The 15,337-nt window shown below is 31.7% G+C and overlaps 1 protein-coding gene across 3 annotated transcripts in view; it reads left to right on the top strand.

Moving 5' to 3' along the window:
• LOC124368899 (inositol polyphosphate 1-phosphatase) overlaps window positions 1-13,915 on the top strand; it is a 31,268-nt gene extending 17,353 nt beyond the window's left edge. For all 3 annotated transcript variants that reach the window (XM_046826411.1, XM_046826412.1, XM_046826413.1), the window contains 2 exons: window positions 3,115-3,202; window positions 5,026-13,915. In XM_046826411.1, the coding sequence (XP_046682367.1) occupies window positions 3,115-3,202; window positions 5,026-5,382 (445 nt within the window). In that variant the 3' untranslated portion in view covers window positions 5,383-13,915. The remainder of the gene's footprint in view (window positions 1-3,114; window positions 3,203-5,025) is intronic.
• The last annotated feature ends 1,422 nt before the right edge of the window (window positions 13,916-15,337 follow it).

Here is a 15,337-nt window from a genome sequence, read left to right as displayed (position 1 = left end):
CTTTATTTTATTTTACCAACTAGAAGTGGTGCTTTTATGTTTATTTGCCAATATTAAACATATACGTAAATTTCGAGTATTCATTACTACGAAGGCTATTCGGAAAGTAGATTACGTTTTGGAATTAAAAATTAACAAAGTATAGGAAACAATTTTTATTATATACATATGAAAGCCACACTTAAATACTACTTTTCAACATAGTCGCCATTCAAATTTATGCACTTATCATATCTATGGATGAGCTTGGCAGTGCCTTCCTCATAAAATTCTGCCGCCTGTGTCTTCAACCAGTTTGTCACTTCTTGCTGCAGCTCTGCGTCGTCGTCAAAGCGCTGCGTTGCCAGCCACTTCTTCATTGTTGGTAGTCACTTGGTGCAAGATCCGGGCTGTATGGTGGATGAGGAAACAACTCCCACTGGAATGATTCGAGAACTTCACGTGTGCGATTTGCCGTGTGAGGTCGAGCGTTATCGTGAATCAACAGAATTTTCGAGCTCAACTTTCCCCTACGCTTGTTTTGGATCGCTCTTCTGAGGTTGTTTAACGTTTGGCATACCTTTCTGAGTTGATTGTAGTGCCTCGTTCCAGGAAATCAACAAGAATTACACCTTTCTTGTCCCAAAAAAACCGTCGCCATAACCTTTCTTGCCGACATCGTTTGCAAACTTTTTCTTGGTTTGTGAGGTGAACTTGTGTGTCCCCACTCCATTGACTGCAATTTGGTCTCGCAGTTAACATGTTTCACCCATGTTTCATCGCCAGTTACGATGCGATCGAGTAGTGATTCACCCTCTTTGTCGTAAGCATCCAAAATTGTTAACGCTGCAACCATGCGGTGGTTTTTGTGGACGTCGGTCAGGATTTTCGGTACCCATCTTGCACAAAACTTGTGGAAGCCAAGCTTATCAGTGACGATTTCGTATAACAAAGTTCGTGAAATTTGAGGGAAACTAAGCGAGAGTTCCGTTATGGTTAACCGTCGATTTTCTCGGACCTTTGCGTCAACTTTCTCAACAAGTTCGTCAGTCACTATGCTGGGTCTTCCACTTCGCTCTTCGTCATGAACATTTGTTCGGCCATTTTTAAACTTAATGAATGACCCATTGTCGCACTCCACCTTCAGTGATAATGTTGTTCCCATAAACTTCACACAACTGCCGATAGATTTCTAAAGGCTTACAGTTTTTGGCAGTCAAAAACCTAATTACTGCGTGCACCTCACAGTTGGCGGGATTTTCAATTGCGGCAGACATTTCAAACAGACACTGTGACTAGACGCGTTACAACACAAACTTCCCACTAGCACGGCTGGATAGCCACTGAGCGGTGGGACGTCCTGACACCAAGATGGCCGCGCTAGTCCCGCCCCTGGCGGCCACAGCGCAAAAACGTAATCAAACTTTCCGAACAGCCCTCGTATGACCTCAGCGGTATCCAACCTCATGTGTATTGTCCATTCGGTACAGAATGTTTAGTAGATTAGGTCTTTGAAACAATAACAACATTGAGAGAAACATATAACAGTGTACTCCTATACCAGAAATACTTCTGTAAAAATTCAGAACACCGTTCTTAAAATGCCTTCTTAACAAAATGAGAAATTGTTATTAAAAATGTAGGAATAGGAATATTTAACTGAAAGAGTAAATCACAATCACATTTTTGGTCCTTCATTGCGAGCTGTAGTTCTTATAGGGGGTTATATAAAATGTGTTAAAATGTTAATTGGACGTTAGACAACTATGTTTTGTTCTTTATTGTCTGCCACCTATTTCTAATTCAAAACTGGTTCTCATAGCAACTGAACGCCATTTTGCGGTGTACACTGGTGCTTTTTCTTGTGAAGAGGATGACAGTGCAATTCTAGAGATCTGCGCACAAGCTCTGTTCCTATGTTGAATTGCATTTTATATGTTACATCTGAACACTGTTTACAACTGTAGGATGAGTTTAGTTGAAATTTCAATTTTGTTAATTTAAAATTATAATTTTTTCTGTTTTCAGTAACTTGGCAAATTCCGTGTTTTATTCTGTTGTAAATATGTATTTGTAAAAACACAAGTCTTTTAAAAAAATCAGTTTTATTTTATACATCTTAAATAATAACATACATCTTCAGAAATATTAATTAAAATAGAATTTAAAAAAATGAACATTAACTTTTTAAGCATTAAACTACTTATTACATGTCATAGAAAAATAATGAAATTTATATCCAGCACACTAACTAGCACACTAGGTTAATATGAATATTACATATGTATGCTACATGATTTAATTGCACAAAATGTATGGATGTCATGTAATACTGGTTCGAATTCCATTTACATACATCCAGTTTTACTAAAAATCATTTCTAGACTCTAGGATTGAATCTGTGCCATATTTACATCATATGAATGAATGAATGATTAATGTTTATTTCAGCAGTGTATATATACATATATACAATCTTTCTTAGGTGAAGTAGCTATTATTATACAACATATAGTATATACAGTATATAGTATACATACCAGCTTATATATAGAAGAAAATAATGTAAGAAAAGTGTAACAAATAGCACAATAAAAATAACAATACTGGAAAGCCTACATGGGCAATCTGCCTATAGGTAGGCCTAGTTGCATCTAGCCGCCAACATAAAATTAAAATTATACGCTGGGTATGTTAGTAATAGAGTAGAATAAGGTAAAAAAGATAAAGGGATATATGTCTATTGCTTCTTGAATTTTACTGTGTAAGTGACTGTTTTTATTCAAGCGGTGGAAAAACAAATGAAATAAAAATGGTATGTGTGGCTAAACTAAATAATTCATTTATGGAGGAGTGAGATGAGAGGGAGATAGTGTGTGTCTATAAAGCTGTAACATTTGAAAATTCAATCCAACAAGTTAGACTCATGTTTTGAGAACATTTGAAATTTTAGGCAAGGTATAGGTTTGTGGAATTAAGAAAACAAATATATTGACTATAACTGAATCTTACCTGTCCATACTGCTGTATGATGTATTTGAGAGAAAGTTGCTACATAATTGTATATAGCGAACCTTTACACATTAACAAGTATTTATTATTTTATGTGTTAATCTAGTTGTGTTTTGGTTTCAGATGGGAAGGAAAGATTTTGTGGGGGTTTGGTAGAGAAAATAATCTTACGTCTCACATTCTAGAGCCATCATTACCTCAAACAAACAAGGTATGCTTTGGGTTGTGGTTAATAAGATATTTATATCAAATTTCTGTATCTTGAAATGTAGATGAATTATCTACAGTAAATACATTATTACCATAGATTAAGACTACTTTTATATTAAATAACTGGCACTATATTTTGTATTATTCTATAAATCTGTACATTATGCGACACAATACTTTTGACACTATTCTATGTACAATACCTGTACTGTCTTATGAATAAAGAAGTTTTGAATCGAATTGAATAGATACACAAAATTGCCATAAGTTAAAAATTAAGATTTATGGGTTTTTAGATATACTGAAAAGTTCATTGTTTTTATATTTTTTATAGAGTCAGCTCGTGTACTTTTCCTATTATTTATTTAAGTGTAATTTTTAGAAAATGTACTGAACCATTTGCAGAGTTGAAGAGCATATTTACACTTTTATCTCAATTAAAGAGAGTTTTACACTTCATGTTAAAACAAATAGTCACATTTTAACAAATAACTTTATTTTAAAATAAAATAGATATATTTATGGGAAATATCTGTAGGCAAATAGAAAAAAAACTTGTTATACTACTGATCTAGGCTGTGAATTCTAATTCAGTGGAAGTCTTTTGTGTAAGGTGCATCTGGATAGTGGACACTCACAATTTTCATCCCTTGGTAGTCTGCAAATAAGTGGCTTAAAGATTAAAAAATCTTGACAGTTCAATTCTGTTGCCTCTATAAGGATCTTCACCAACTATTGGAATCCAAATATATTTTGTTTAATTGAATTATTAATTAAGATTTTATAAAACAAATTAGATCTAAATATACTAATAATTAGCATTAAACCCTCGAGGTTGACCGCAGTAATTCCGAGAACCATTTACTAGATATATTCAATGCTTTTTTTTACCTTTTTGTAACAAGCCAGACATAACGAACCTATGGTGGGAAGGGTTGATTTAATTTGAATGTTGAGTTTAGCTTCAATTCATCTTCCACTTAGCACAGCATCTGAAATCATGTACTTCACATGTATACAGATCTAAAAAAAAGTTGGCAACGAGAAGCTCAAAACCACCATAGCTACGTAATATATAGAAAACTTGGTTGCTCCTCTGTGCTTAGGGATTATGTCTAAAACATCGTAGTGCATTCAATTGTGCATCTGATTAGACAATGAGAACACCTCTTCTCCTAGAGTGCACTTGCTTTTGAAGTCTACTTGTCTCTGATGTTGAAACGATGCAGTTTTTTTCGAGCTTCTTCATCACCAACTTTTTTTGGATCTCTTCAGACGTACATGACTTCAGATTCCACTCTTGACATCTGTGAAAGAAGTTAGCATATTATTTGGAAACTCATCCAAGACACCATTGAATACCTGACACTAAAGCACAGGTCATGGCTACTGTTGAAACAAAGATGTTTAGAGGGGAAGGCTTTTTGGTCCTCAAAAGTACTTGTGATACCGAGTACGGACCAGAGTGGACAATCTTGCCTAAATATGAGAACCCTTGCATCTTGTAGTTGGTAATAGCGAGTAACTACTTATATGTGTTTGTTCAATAATTAGAGGTAACATATTTTGTTACCTACGCACTTGGTTCTTTTATGTCAGTTGAACTTAATACAGATAGGAAAATAACAGGATAGAATTTATTGCATTAAAAGCAGACCTTTCCATCTTTTTTTTTAGTTTTAAAAGTTTTAAGCGCGCTATACAAAAACACATTAATCTGTACATATTAAACACGTTTATTTTCACTTTGATTAAGATGTTCAACTTTTTTAATTACTGAATAACCTGTACTTTTAGATCTCTAAAACCTCTGTTTAATTCCAGCTGGTGGTCCTCAGCTGCAGCGAAAGTGCTGAGGTGAAGTCGCGTCTTACAGCGGGCGGGTTTAAACTGATAGAGGCGGCCGGTGCAGGCTATAAGCTGTTGTGCGTTGCGTTGCGGCTCGTCTCTGCCTATGTTCTCAGCAAACCGTCCACATACTACTGGGATACTTGTGGTATACAGGCAGTGCTCTTGGCTATGGGTGGGGGGGTAGTAAGTTACTCAGATGCTTTAAGGGGGGAGATAATTCCTCTTGCTTATCAGAAGGGGAAGGGAACTGAGCAGTGCTGCAATGAAAGCGGACTGATAGCATACAGCGACCGTGCAGTTCTTGAAGAGATTGTAATGTTGCTTAAGTAGCCAAGGTGTAACTATCTTATCTGATAGTTCTTATTGTTTGAATCCATTGAGTACTTATCACGGATCAGTTCTTGTAATTTGTAATGTTTTTCCATCATGTTATGAATTAATATTTATCAAAACTAAACAAAATAACCGTACTTAAAGAACAAACATGGAAATAATTTAAATAAAGTTATAAAACGGTAAATTATGCTCTTGTTTCATGTTATGAAGTAGTTACATTTTTGGTAATATTCAATTCATAGATTTTTAACTTTTACTTTGTAGAACCTTGCTTTTTATGTTTACCAGCCTTCAACCTGTATTAGCTTATAAGTTTTATCTGTGATTTGGGTAACCAAAAACAGAACTGGGAAATAAATGCCAAATGTTTTTGCATATCCAAGTAAATTATGCTCGGTGTTAAAGGGTCATCTCAATCTCTGTAGAATTAACTGAATAAATTTGTTCTATGCAAGTTATTTTATCACGGGTATTGACTCATTCATAAATGAGATTATGGTTTGGATGACCAACGTTGAGTCTTGATAACAATTCAATGAATGTATTAGGTTTAGTTGGATCGTAGAACCTAGAAATTGATCAATTTTGAAATATTGTTTTGTTTTATTTATTATTATCTGTGAGTTATTTTGTTTACTACACTGTTATCAGAGTCATTATGATAAATTAAACTACTAGTCAGGAACGTAACGGCTATGGCTAAAACAAATTAAAATGATAAATGAAATGACATTTCTTGAGTCTTATAAATTTAATTTTGAGAACTATAGTACTTGTGCAGACACAGTGATGCATCAAAATGAAGAAATTCTCTATTACAACATGATGGTAACTCCATACTACTTTGGAGCTTAATGAACAACCAATTCAACTATAAAAACGTGCAAGATATCTTAGACATAGTGAAAGATGAAAATAAGAACCTCTCAAATAAAAGTGACTAGTAAATTGAATTCTAGACTAAGAAATATTAGTTTTGAGGAACCTTGTGGAGAGAAATCGAACAAATGCAAGAAAACTTTCTAATTATAAAAGAGCGAAGTGTTTGATATTATAAGGCAAAATTTTGAACTAATAATCTAAGGAAATGTAAGTTAAATGTAAATTTAACCCTTGAGAGTGCCAGCGGATTAGTACCGTTGCCTAACAAGAAGTACCACGGTGAATTAGGACTGTTTTGTATGTTTTCATTTAGAAGCTTTCTGTAAGTTCTTTTTTTGAGATAAATATCATTTTTTTGTTTTGGAGTAAATTATGTTTTGGGAATTCTTATTTAATTTTGAGTTCATTCAAAGGTTAGGTATTAATATTATTAAAAAATATTTTACTAATGGGAGCACTTTTGATTTCAATCTATACCAAATTATTAACTTATGTACAAAATTTAAAATCCTTATGGTAAATAATAATAATGTTGTATTATTTTTTAACATCTTTGTTTATTTTGTGGAAAACAAATACTGGAAATAGCAATATTTTTACAACTTGCTGAGACATAGATGTTAATAATAAATCTAATTAGGATAATAAAAAATACTAAACCAATGTAACTTTATTTGTAATGAAAGGACTTAGGCCTCACTTAAAAAGCTGTAATTTTTGTACAGCACTGGCGGTGTGATTCTGTAAAAACAGAGCGTCTATTTCTTTATTGCATTTGTTACAAATAAAAACAGTTTATCCTTCTTCCTCGTCAACTAGTACTAGCAGTTCACCATACACAATAAATAGCTAGGTAACCCACAACTCAGATGTCATCTAAGTATAGCTGACCATCGAATACTATTACAAAGTCTTATTTGAACTAAGTTAGTAGATTATGACTGCAAGAAAAATATTTGATTAGTAAATAATGAATATTTATTAAATGCCCATCAGTACGATATTGAGCATTAGGACTTTGGTGCTCAATGAGTCGAGCTTAAATAAGGAGTTGAATGAAAGTTTTTCGCCTTTATAAAATATTCTACTTAAGGAAGAATCAAACGTGAAATAGGTAAAGACTGTTGTTAAGGTAAAAGCATTAACAATAGGCTCATATTACCAGATAGCCGAATAACTAAGGTGTCATTAAATTTTACTGGTGATATGACAGACAGCATTTCACCCTCACCAATTCCGACGGATAAGTGTAATGATAAGAGCTGTTTATATTTTTTTATAATAAAGAAACAAACTATTGGAAAACAATATAGGCTTTATTAAAAAAAAGTAGCCCAAAAAGTAGATTAATAATGAAAAAAATAGGCTTTGTATTCTGAATTTAAATAATGCTGATGCGTAAATGCAATATAATACATGTGGTTAGTACCTAAGAACAATTTAGAAAATGCAGGTTCTAGAGCTGTGTACAGCTATATATCAAAAACAAAATTCTTAATTTGTCCTATTGGTAATACACAGATATTACTATTTTAAATTCTTAAAATGCTGAAATTAGTTTATACAAATTTGTAACTTTTAAAAATGTTTAGCTATGATTACATATAGTACGAAACAAAAACATATATTCAAATATAATGTTCACGACGTAGCATTGTCACGTAGAAGTTCAAACTACAGGGTTGCAGTTGAATGAAATTTCCAAATTTATTAAACATATTCTCAAAATTTGTTAACACAGTCAGAGAGTTAGATGGGGCTTACTATAGTCAACATGAACCGTTAAATAACAAATAAGGCTTTAAAAGAATACCATGTAAAATAATTTTTGATATAATTTACATGGTTACTTATTTTTTAGTTGGTTTTTATTCATATATTGTTATTTAGATTTTTGTTTTGTTGATTTATTTAGAATTTGAATCTGTTTAAGAGACGCTTTTACCATAGAGTGTGAAAAACTTAAACCACAACAACTTAAATATAATGTTCTAAGGTTTAGAGTTAGTTATACATAGTGTTTTAGCAAAAGTAGTCTTATATACATGGTTAGGTACCTCTTTGATGTTTCTAAATTGTAGCCATTTCAAATGTAATGTACCAATAAAGTCTTTGAGATTTCAAGCTTTTTCGAGTTCTATAATGTTAGGTTTTAGTATAAGAAAATATTTACATGTAATTTCTGTGTTTGGCTGTGTTAGTTAAAAACAACACTGTAATATTTAATAGCAATGTCACGGATCTATAAAGTAACATATATAAATTAATCTAACGATCTTTTATAATTATGGTGATTTGGCTAATGAATTATGACTTTTAATATCTACATAGAATTAAAGATTTAAAAATCGAATAAAGTAAGATTTTTACATGTAGAGAATAAAGCAGTCTACCAATATAACCATTATTAATAAAAATAAATATACTAAGAAATTGGTCGCTAAATCGATTAACAAAGTGTTTGTTCATGTGAAAACACATTTATGACCTATAAAAATTTATAATTTATGATTTAGATCTTAAAAATGAACACATATTCTAGCCTGTTTTATTAGTCAGAAAACATATTCCATTAACACGTATAATAATGCTTAGCAGATTTATTAGGAAACCATTACATTTTTGAATTTTTTGTACTGGGAGGTCAAGTATTAGATACCTGTTTGAGCTCCTTTTGGATCTTCCTCACGCTGCCTGTACTTATTTTTTTTCATAGAATGTGTTGATGTACCATCTAGATAAGTCATGGTCAGAGCAGGTTATATAAACAATCTCACTAGATTAAAAATATGTTTGAAAGAAGTTTCAGCTAGCAATACAAGCAGAATGTGTTCAAAATATTTATTTCCTTTAATTTCATACCTTATATCTATTCCCATGCTAATTATTAGGATGTTGAATTGGTAAGAAAAATAGTGAAATTATATTCCAAAATATTCATTTGGCGAGTTGTGTGGTTTAATATTTTTAAGAATCTGAAAGGCCATCACATGTCTGTACCATATTTATATCTTGGCTTCAGCAGAGGCACAAATACTTTCCTGTTGCATGAGAAAGGATTGATACTCCCTATTTTACTATCGAGTATATGTTTGCTTGCTTCTAATTTTGAATAGTTATTTCATGATAGTCATAATTAGTGTGAGAGGTTTTTTATTAACTACGCATACAATGTACTTTAATTAGTTTTAATTTAACAATTCTGTAATTCTTAGATATTTAGTGTTTTTAATTATTTTGAATATATTTTTAATATTAGTTTATTTTTGCCATGTTTTAAATTATATGATTCAAATATGTCGTTAATGTGTTCTAATCTCTTTGCAAAATATTTGTTCAAATGCATTTTTAATCCTCAGGTACATTTCATGCAATTACTCCCTCTCAAGTATTCTTTTTTATTGTTAATAATTACTTTGGTTATTGACACTGGTTACTGATGTGTAATCCAAGTGTAACTAGTACTGTTGATATAGTAATATTTTTACATTTTATTTTTGATCTTTTATTAGATATTGTTATCTTTGTTCATGATGTGGTTACTGCTGTATGGTCACCACAAAGGAAAACAGATTCGATATTGTTACTTATTTATACAATATTCTTGTGTTTTATTAACATTCCACTACTAAAGCTCAGTATTAATCATTTATATTGCTCTAAGTTACCTTTGGGAGATTTTAAACACCTTATTTTGGTTTATTAAAACAGAAAATGTGTACTGTCTGTCTCAAGTTGAATAATACTGCATTCAAAGCATTTTCTGTTATGAGTCTGTTTGTTTAATAATTTTGTAGGAAAATTCCTGCTATCACAATTTATTTCTTAATTTAGTATTCAAACCAAGTTGTCAAAAGGTGGATGGAGTGTCTATAATAACATTTTGTTTGTGGTTTATGGTGGCGAACTAATTTTACCTTTAGATGTACTGATCGTCATAAACATGATATTTTGGTTAGGATTATTTTGATATCCAATTAAAAAATATTCAAATAAAAAAGAATTCAATTCACGTAATCATTTTTACCATTGCTAATGATATATTCAGCAGTTTACTTTTTTTACAAGTAATACACTCAGAGTGTTTTTAAACTCACTCCTGACTTTTTGGAGATTGTTGTTTGGCTCGATAACTAAAGATCATACAAACTAAACCTCCATGTGAGAACGGTGTGTTTTGGAAATGCTTGGTTTAACATCTTTGGGGTTTCTCAAAAATTAATTGTTACCAAGTGTTGGTGGTATAGTTTTGCACGTTGTTGATTTAAAATAAATATAAAATTTTTCAGGGGAAATGAAATCAACTCTACAAATATCAAAATCCTTCCCAGTAATCGTCCATCACCAACTTGGCACACCTATACCTAATTTATAGGAATTCTGTCTAAATCACTCCTATTCTTGTTGAACTATATTTGAATAATATCTTATTAATTTACATTGGTTAGTAATTTACCTGTAATGTAATGAATTACTTAGGAGTTTATACAGTTAACAGGTTTATTAAAAAACTTTATAAAAATCTGTACTTTACTGTACTACTTTGATGTTTTCAAAAGTAACTTTGTCTGTTTACAATAAAATTTTTTAAAAGCTTAAGTTTTTTTATAACTGTAGGGAAGTATTGTTGACCTATGAATTATATAAATAATAATAACTTACATCGCCTTTTAACATTATAGGACTTTTTCTTTCAAAGTCAAAGGTAATCTAAAATTATTTTTTATTTTGTGAACTTGTAATAAAAGTATTAGATATATCAAAAATTAATAACACAGTTATACTGTATTATTTACATAAAATATTTTACAGTCTTTAATCATAAGTTAATTGGTTCTAAAACAAAATGTAGCAAGCATAGCAAGGTTCTAGGTAATATTAAAATAATGTGCAACAAACGAATAACAATTAAAAACGCATTTATTTTCATTAAAACTTTTACATAGTCTAACTAAATTGATTCAATCTTGAATAATTGTTTTAAAGAAGAGAGGTGGTCATAGTATTCTTAGACAGAGTAATAGATGTTTTAATTAAGAAGGACTTTACATTGTAGTTTAAAAAATACTTTTTGTGTAAGTATTTTAATGTTTATTTATTTTGAATTTTCGTTTGATATTACTTGTATTTTCAAATGAATGTAACATGGAATAAAATTTTACTATACAGTACAACCTTGTTTAACCAGTTCTCATTTATTTGGATCTGGATCGGTTCTACAGAGTGAAATGAGTAGAAGAATAAACTGAATAACTGAAGAATAAAATAAATAAACCAATTTCAGAAGAATAAACTGTTTTTGTTGAATTTCAAGCGTAATGCGTTTTTTCATTAACAATGTTATCTAATGTAGAGAATATGGCATAATAAATAACAAACATACATCAGGCAGAACGAGTCTGAATCGAGACATCGAACTCCCCAAAGCTTTGATCTGAGCCATGTATGGACACAATCACAATCAACTGAGCCTTCCACTTATGGTACATGAATACCAATCACCACAAAAAGCCCAAGACAATGAGCCGCAAGAGGAACGGATGTGACTGCCTAGCAAAGTCACATTGTTTTGAGTCTTTGCTCATGAGACTTCTAGTTGTAGTCGGCACCCACTATGCTGGATTTGGCCTTAAAGGCTCAGGTATAACCCATGGATGGTGGTTTCACATGATAGCTTGGTCAAGCGCATGAACCAAGTGTAAAAACCTGCAGTTCCTTTTGTACTGAGCAAGATTACAATTCCAACAGCTCGCCATCAGTAGGGTAAAACTAACCTGTCTCACAGCGGTCTAAACTCGCCGCTGGTTCAGACCACAATACACAACTAACCGCCGTATTGTTGTACAATGTCATAGTAAGCCTACAAGATGATAGTAGTAAATTTGATACATGTTAGTGATTAACTTCAGACTAAAATTGGCACTGGTGCAAGGACCAACATAGAAATCGTATCTGTAACTGTCAGCACCATGTTCTTCAGCTGTAACAGACAACGGTAAAAAACGATTCTGATAATGAAGAAGTGATAGATGCCATTCTGATGTCACGGCACAGCTAGACTGTTCAGTGGTTTGTTTTGAGTAGTTTGACACTTTGTTAGCAGAAATGGTGGCCTTGAAATGTCAGCATGATTGTAACAGAGTTAAAACGGAAGAAAGTGACTTGAGTTTTGTGTGACACAGTACAAAATATTTTGTTTTATGTGTTGATTCATTTGTTTTCTCTGTAATTAATCTTTGTAAAACAAAATAATAAGTTGAATCTCTTTAACTGTTGAATTTGAAACACATTTTTAACTCTGTGTAATCTGGTGTTTTTTTACTGTACTCTCGATTTATCCGGGTTTTCATTTATCTGGATCGTTTCCGGTCCAGTTAATTTGTATAAATGAGGTTGTTCTGTAATTATTATACCTTGAATATATACTATAAGTGTTCCCCATTGACAAGTTGGTTTAGGTTCTAAAACTAGAGATGCTAAATTTTTTACTAATACCTTAAGGTATTTAGCATTTAATAAACCATAACAGTCTAAAATGTTTTAAAATCGTAATTTAAGCAGTACACATTATGAATAAAGAACAATCATGCCCTGCCATACAGACTCATTTATTTAAATGTATTAGTCATTGTTACAACATTGAATTCTTCACATTTGTCTACTTAACTCTTGTAAAAAAAAAAAACAATACTAAAAAAGCTAGTTAAGCACAGTTAAAGTAGTATTCTTAATTTGTGGTTTGCACCATAAGAATAGTCATAATCAATGTATGAAACTAGTTAGCCTCTTTAGTACCTGATATCTTAGAAAGTTTTGGAATATAAATTATTATTTGTTACTTGTTGTATACCATATAAATTATTGTAGATAAACTTGCTTTATTATTTATTGTTCTAAGTGATAGATTATAATAAACTGAGATCAAATAAATTTTATTTATAGCTTTTAGAAGACCATTCTAGTCATATAGGTATGGTGAGATAGGTCGATTAAATGTAAATGTTGAGTTTACCTCCAGTTCACTTTCCTCTTAATGCAGTGTCTGGCATTTGTTGCTGTCACAAACTTGATTCCTGAAATCTGGAGTCATGTTTGTCTGAAAAGATCCAAAAACAGTTAGCGACGAAGAAGCTCAAAATGAACTCTTTATATTGTTTTGACATTTAAAACACCTAGATTACAAAACATAGTGTCTCAGTGTCTCATGACAATTGTGCACTTAATGAGACAATGAGAATACCTCTTCACCTAAATTACACCATATTTTGTAGTTTGTATTTTAGTCTAGGTGTCTCTGATGTCGAAACGAGGTAAAGAGTTCATTTTGAGCTTCTTCGCTACCGACTTTCTTTGGATATCGTCAGACGATTCCGAAAGTGAAGTCTCTGGCAGCGTCAGATTTCAGATGCACTAAGATGAAAGGGGATCGGAGCTAAACTCAATATTCACACAATTCTAGTGTTATTGTAGAGTTTGTGTTATAGCTTGGCATTTATCTTTGATATGTTAAAAATGATGACATAATAGTATTAAATATATAAATCTTATATATGAATCTATAATATTATTTTTAGATATTTGTTTAGTGTTAAAATGTTGTGAATGTTGATGTAACCTACTTAAATAAAGAAAAATATCCAACAGCTTTATTTGTAAGCATACTTATATCCCTCAGGTACTTACTCTTACCTCTCTCCTATATTTATTGTTTCCTTTTTCATTTATTCTAAAACATTTTATTAAATCTTCACCATCTGACAGTCCCAAGATTGATACCGTGTGAGATGGTACCTACCTTAGGTTAAAAATGCATAGATGAGGGTGGGGCAAAAATGTTTTGATATCAGGATTCTAATAGTGCAAAAAGTATTTCTATGACAACCAGATTAAGGGAAAATATTTTTGTTTACATCTTTAGGTCACACAGTGATGTTAAACTTCAAAAAAAAGAAACTTAAAAATTACTAATTAAAAAAGATTGTTTACATAATCTTTTTCTTCACCAGGTTCTAATACTACGTAAATGTTTCTTTCCAACTAGTGTTTCTTTCCATGCCTCTTTATAGTGGAAGTAAGTAATTTAGTATATTAGGTCATGAATTGGCTCTAAAATAAAATAAATAACCTAAATTGACTAGATTTTATGTTCTTATTTATGTAAAAAATATTTGTTTTTTCTTCAAATGTTCCAGTTTTATCGTCCTTTTATTCTCTTCTGCATAATTGTGCTTTGTGTAGCTTTTTGTTAGTAATAAAATAATAGTAATATGATTACATTACAACCCAGAACTCATCACAAGGAGGTGGCTGCACTTCGAGTTCCGTCCTGTCTTCCCATCCACCCAACCATGAAGGGCAGCTATTTACAACAATATCATTTTAAACATAAATTAAACTTTAAACAAGACAAACCTCAGCTAACAATTATTAGGCTTTGAAATTAGACTTACTAGTAAGTATTGGCATTGAGGCGCGAAATAATAAACACCTTCTCTGAAGACTCAGTCGCCAATTGTACACATTGTCCAACTGTCTAAGTGTGGGATGGGAACTCAAACTGTAGCAACTGTTTTGTTTAAAAAAATTCCAGAATATTGACATTGGTCACATTTTCTATTATTGATGGAGCTGAAAGAGAACAGATAAACCAGTCAATCATTTCAGTTTAGTTTGAAGCATCGAAAGTTAGTTTTGGTACTAAGGACTCTCTTACAGCTGGCTCTGATGGTAGATTTCTTACTTTTAGAATCTTTCTGTTGGCCAATTCTGTGATGTGAAATGAATTATCTACTGACATGGATAATAATTGTTTTCTGGATTTACAAAACGGGCATTCGTTGGATGACTGGATCAAATATCCTCTGGACATCCTCAGATAGGTTCCTTGTGGTTTAAAACATTTTAAACAAGTCTGTATTTCAAAGAGTTTTGTTTTTATATCAAACCAAAGTGGTGCATAAATCTTCAGAGTATAACTTACTACTATCTTCATTTCGCAAGAAGGTTAACATTGTGATTTGTAAAGCTGCAGAATCAGCGCAAGTCAACCACTGTGAATGACTTAAAA

The sequence above is a fragment of the Homalodisca vitripennis genome, chromosome X, assembly GCF_021130785.1.
Source record: "Homalodisca vitripennis isolate AUS2020 chromosome X, UT_GWSS_2.1, whole genome shotgun sequence".
Taxonomy (NCBI): Eukaryota; Metazoa; Arthropoda; class Insecta; order Hemiptera; family Cicadellidae; genus Homalodisca; species Homalodisca vitripennis.
This window is presented reverse-complemented; position numbering and strand designations above follow the sequence as displayed.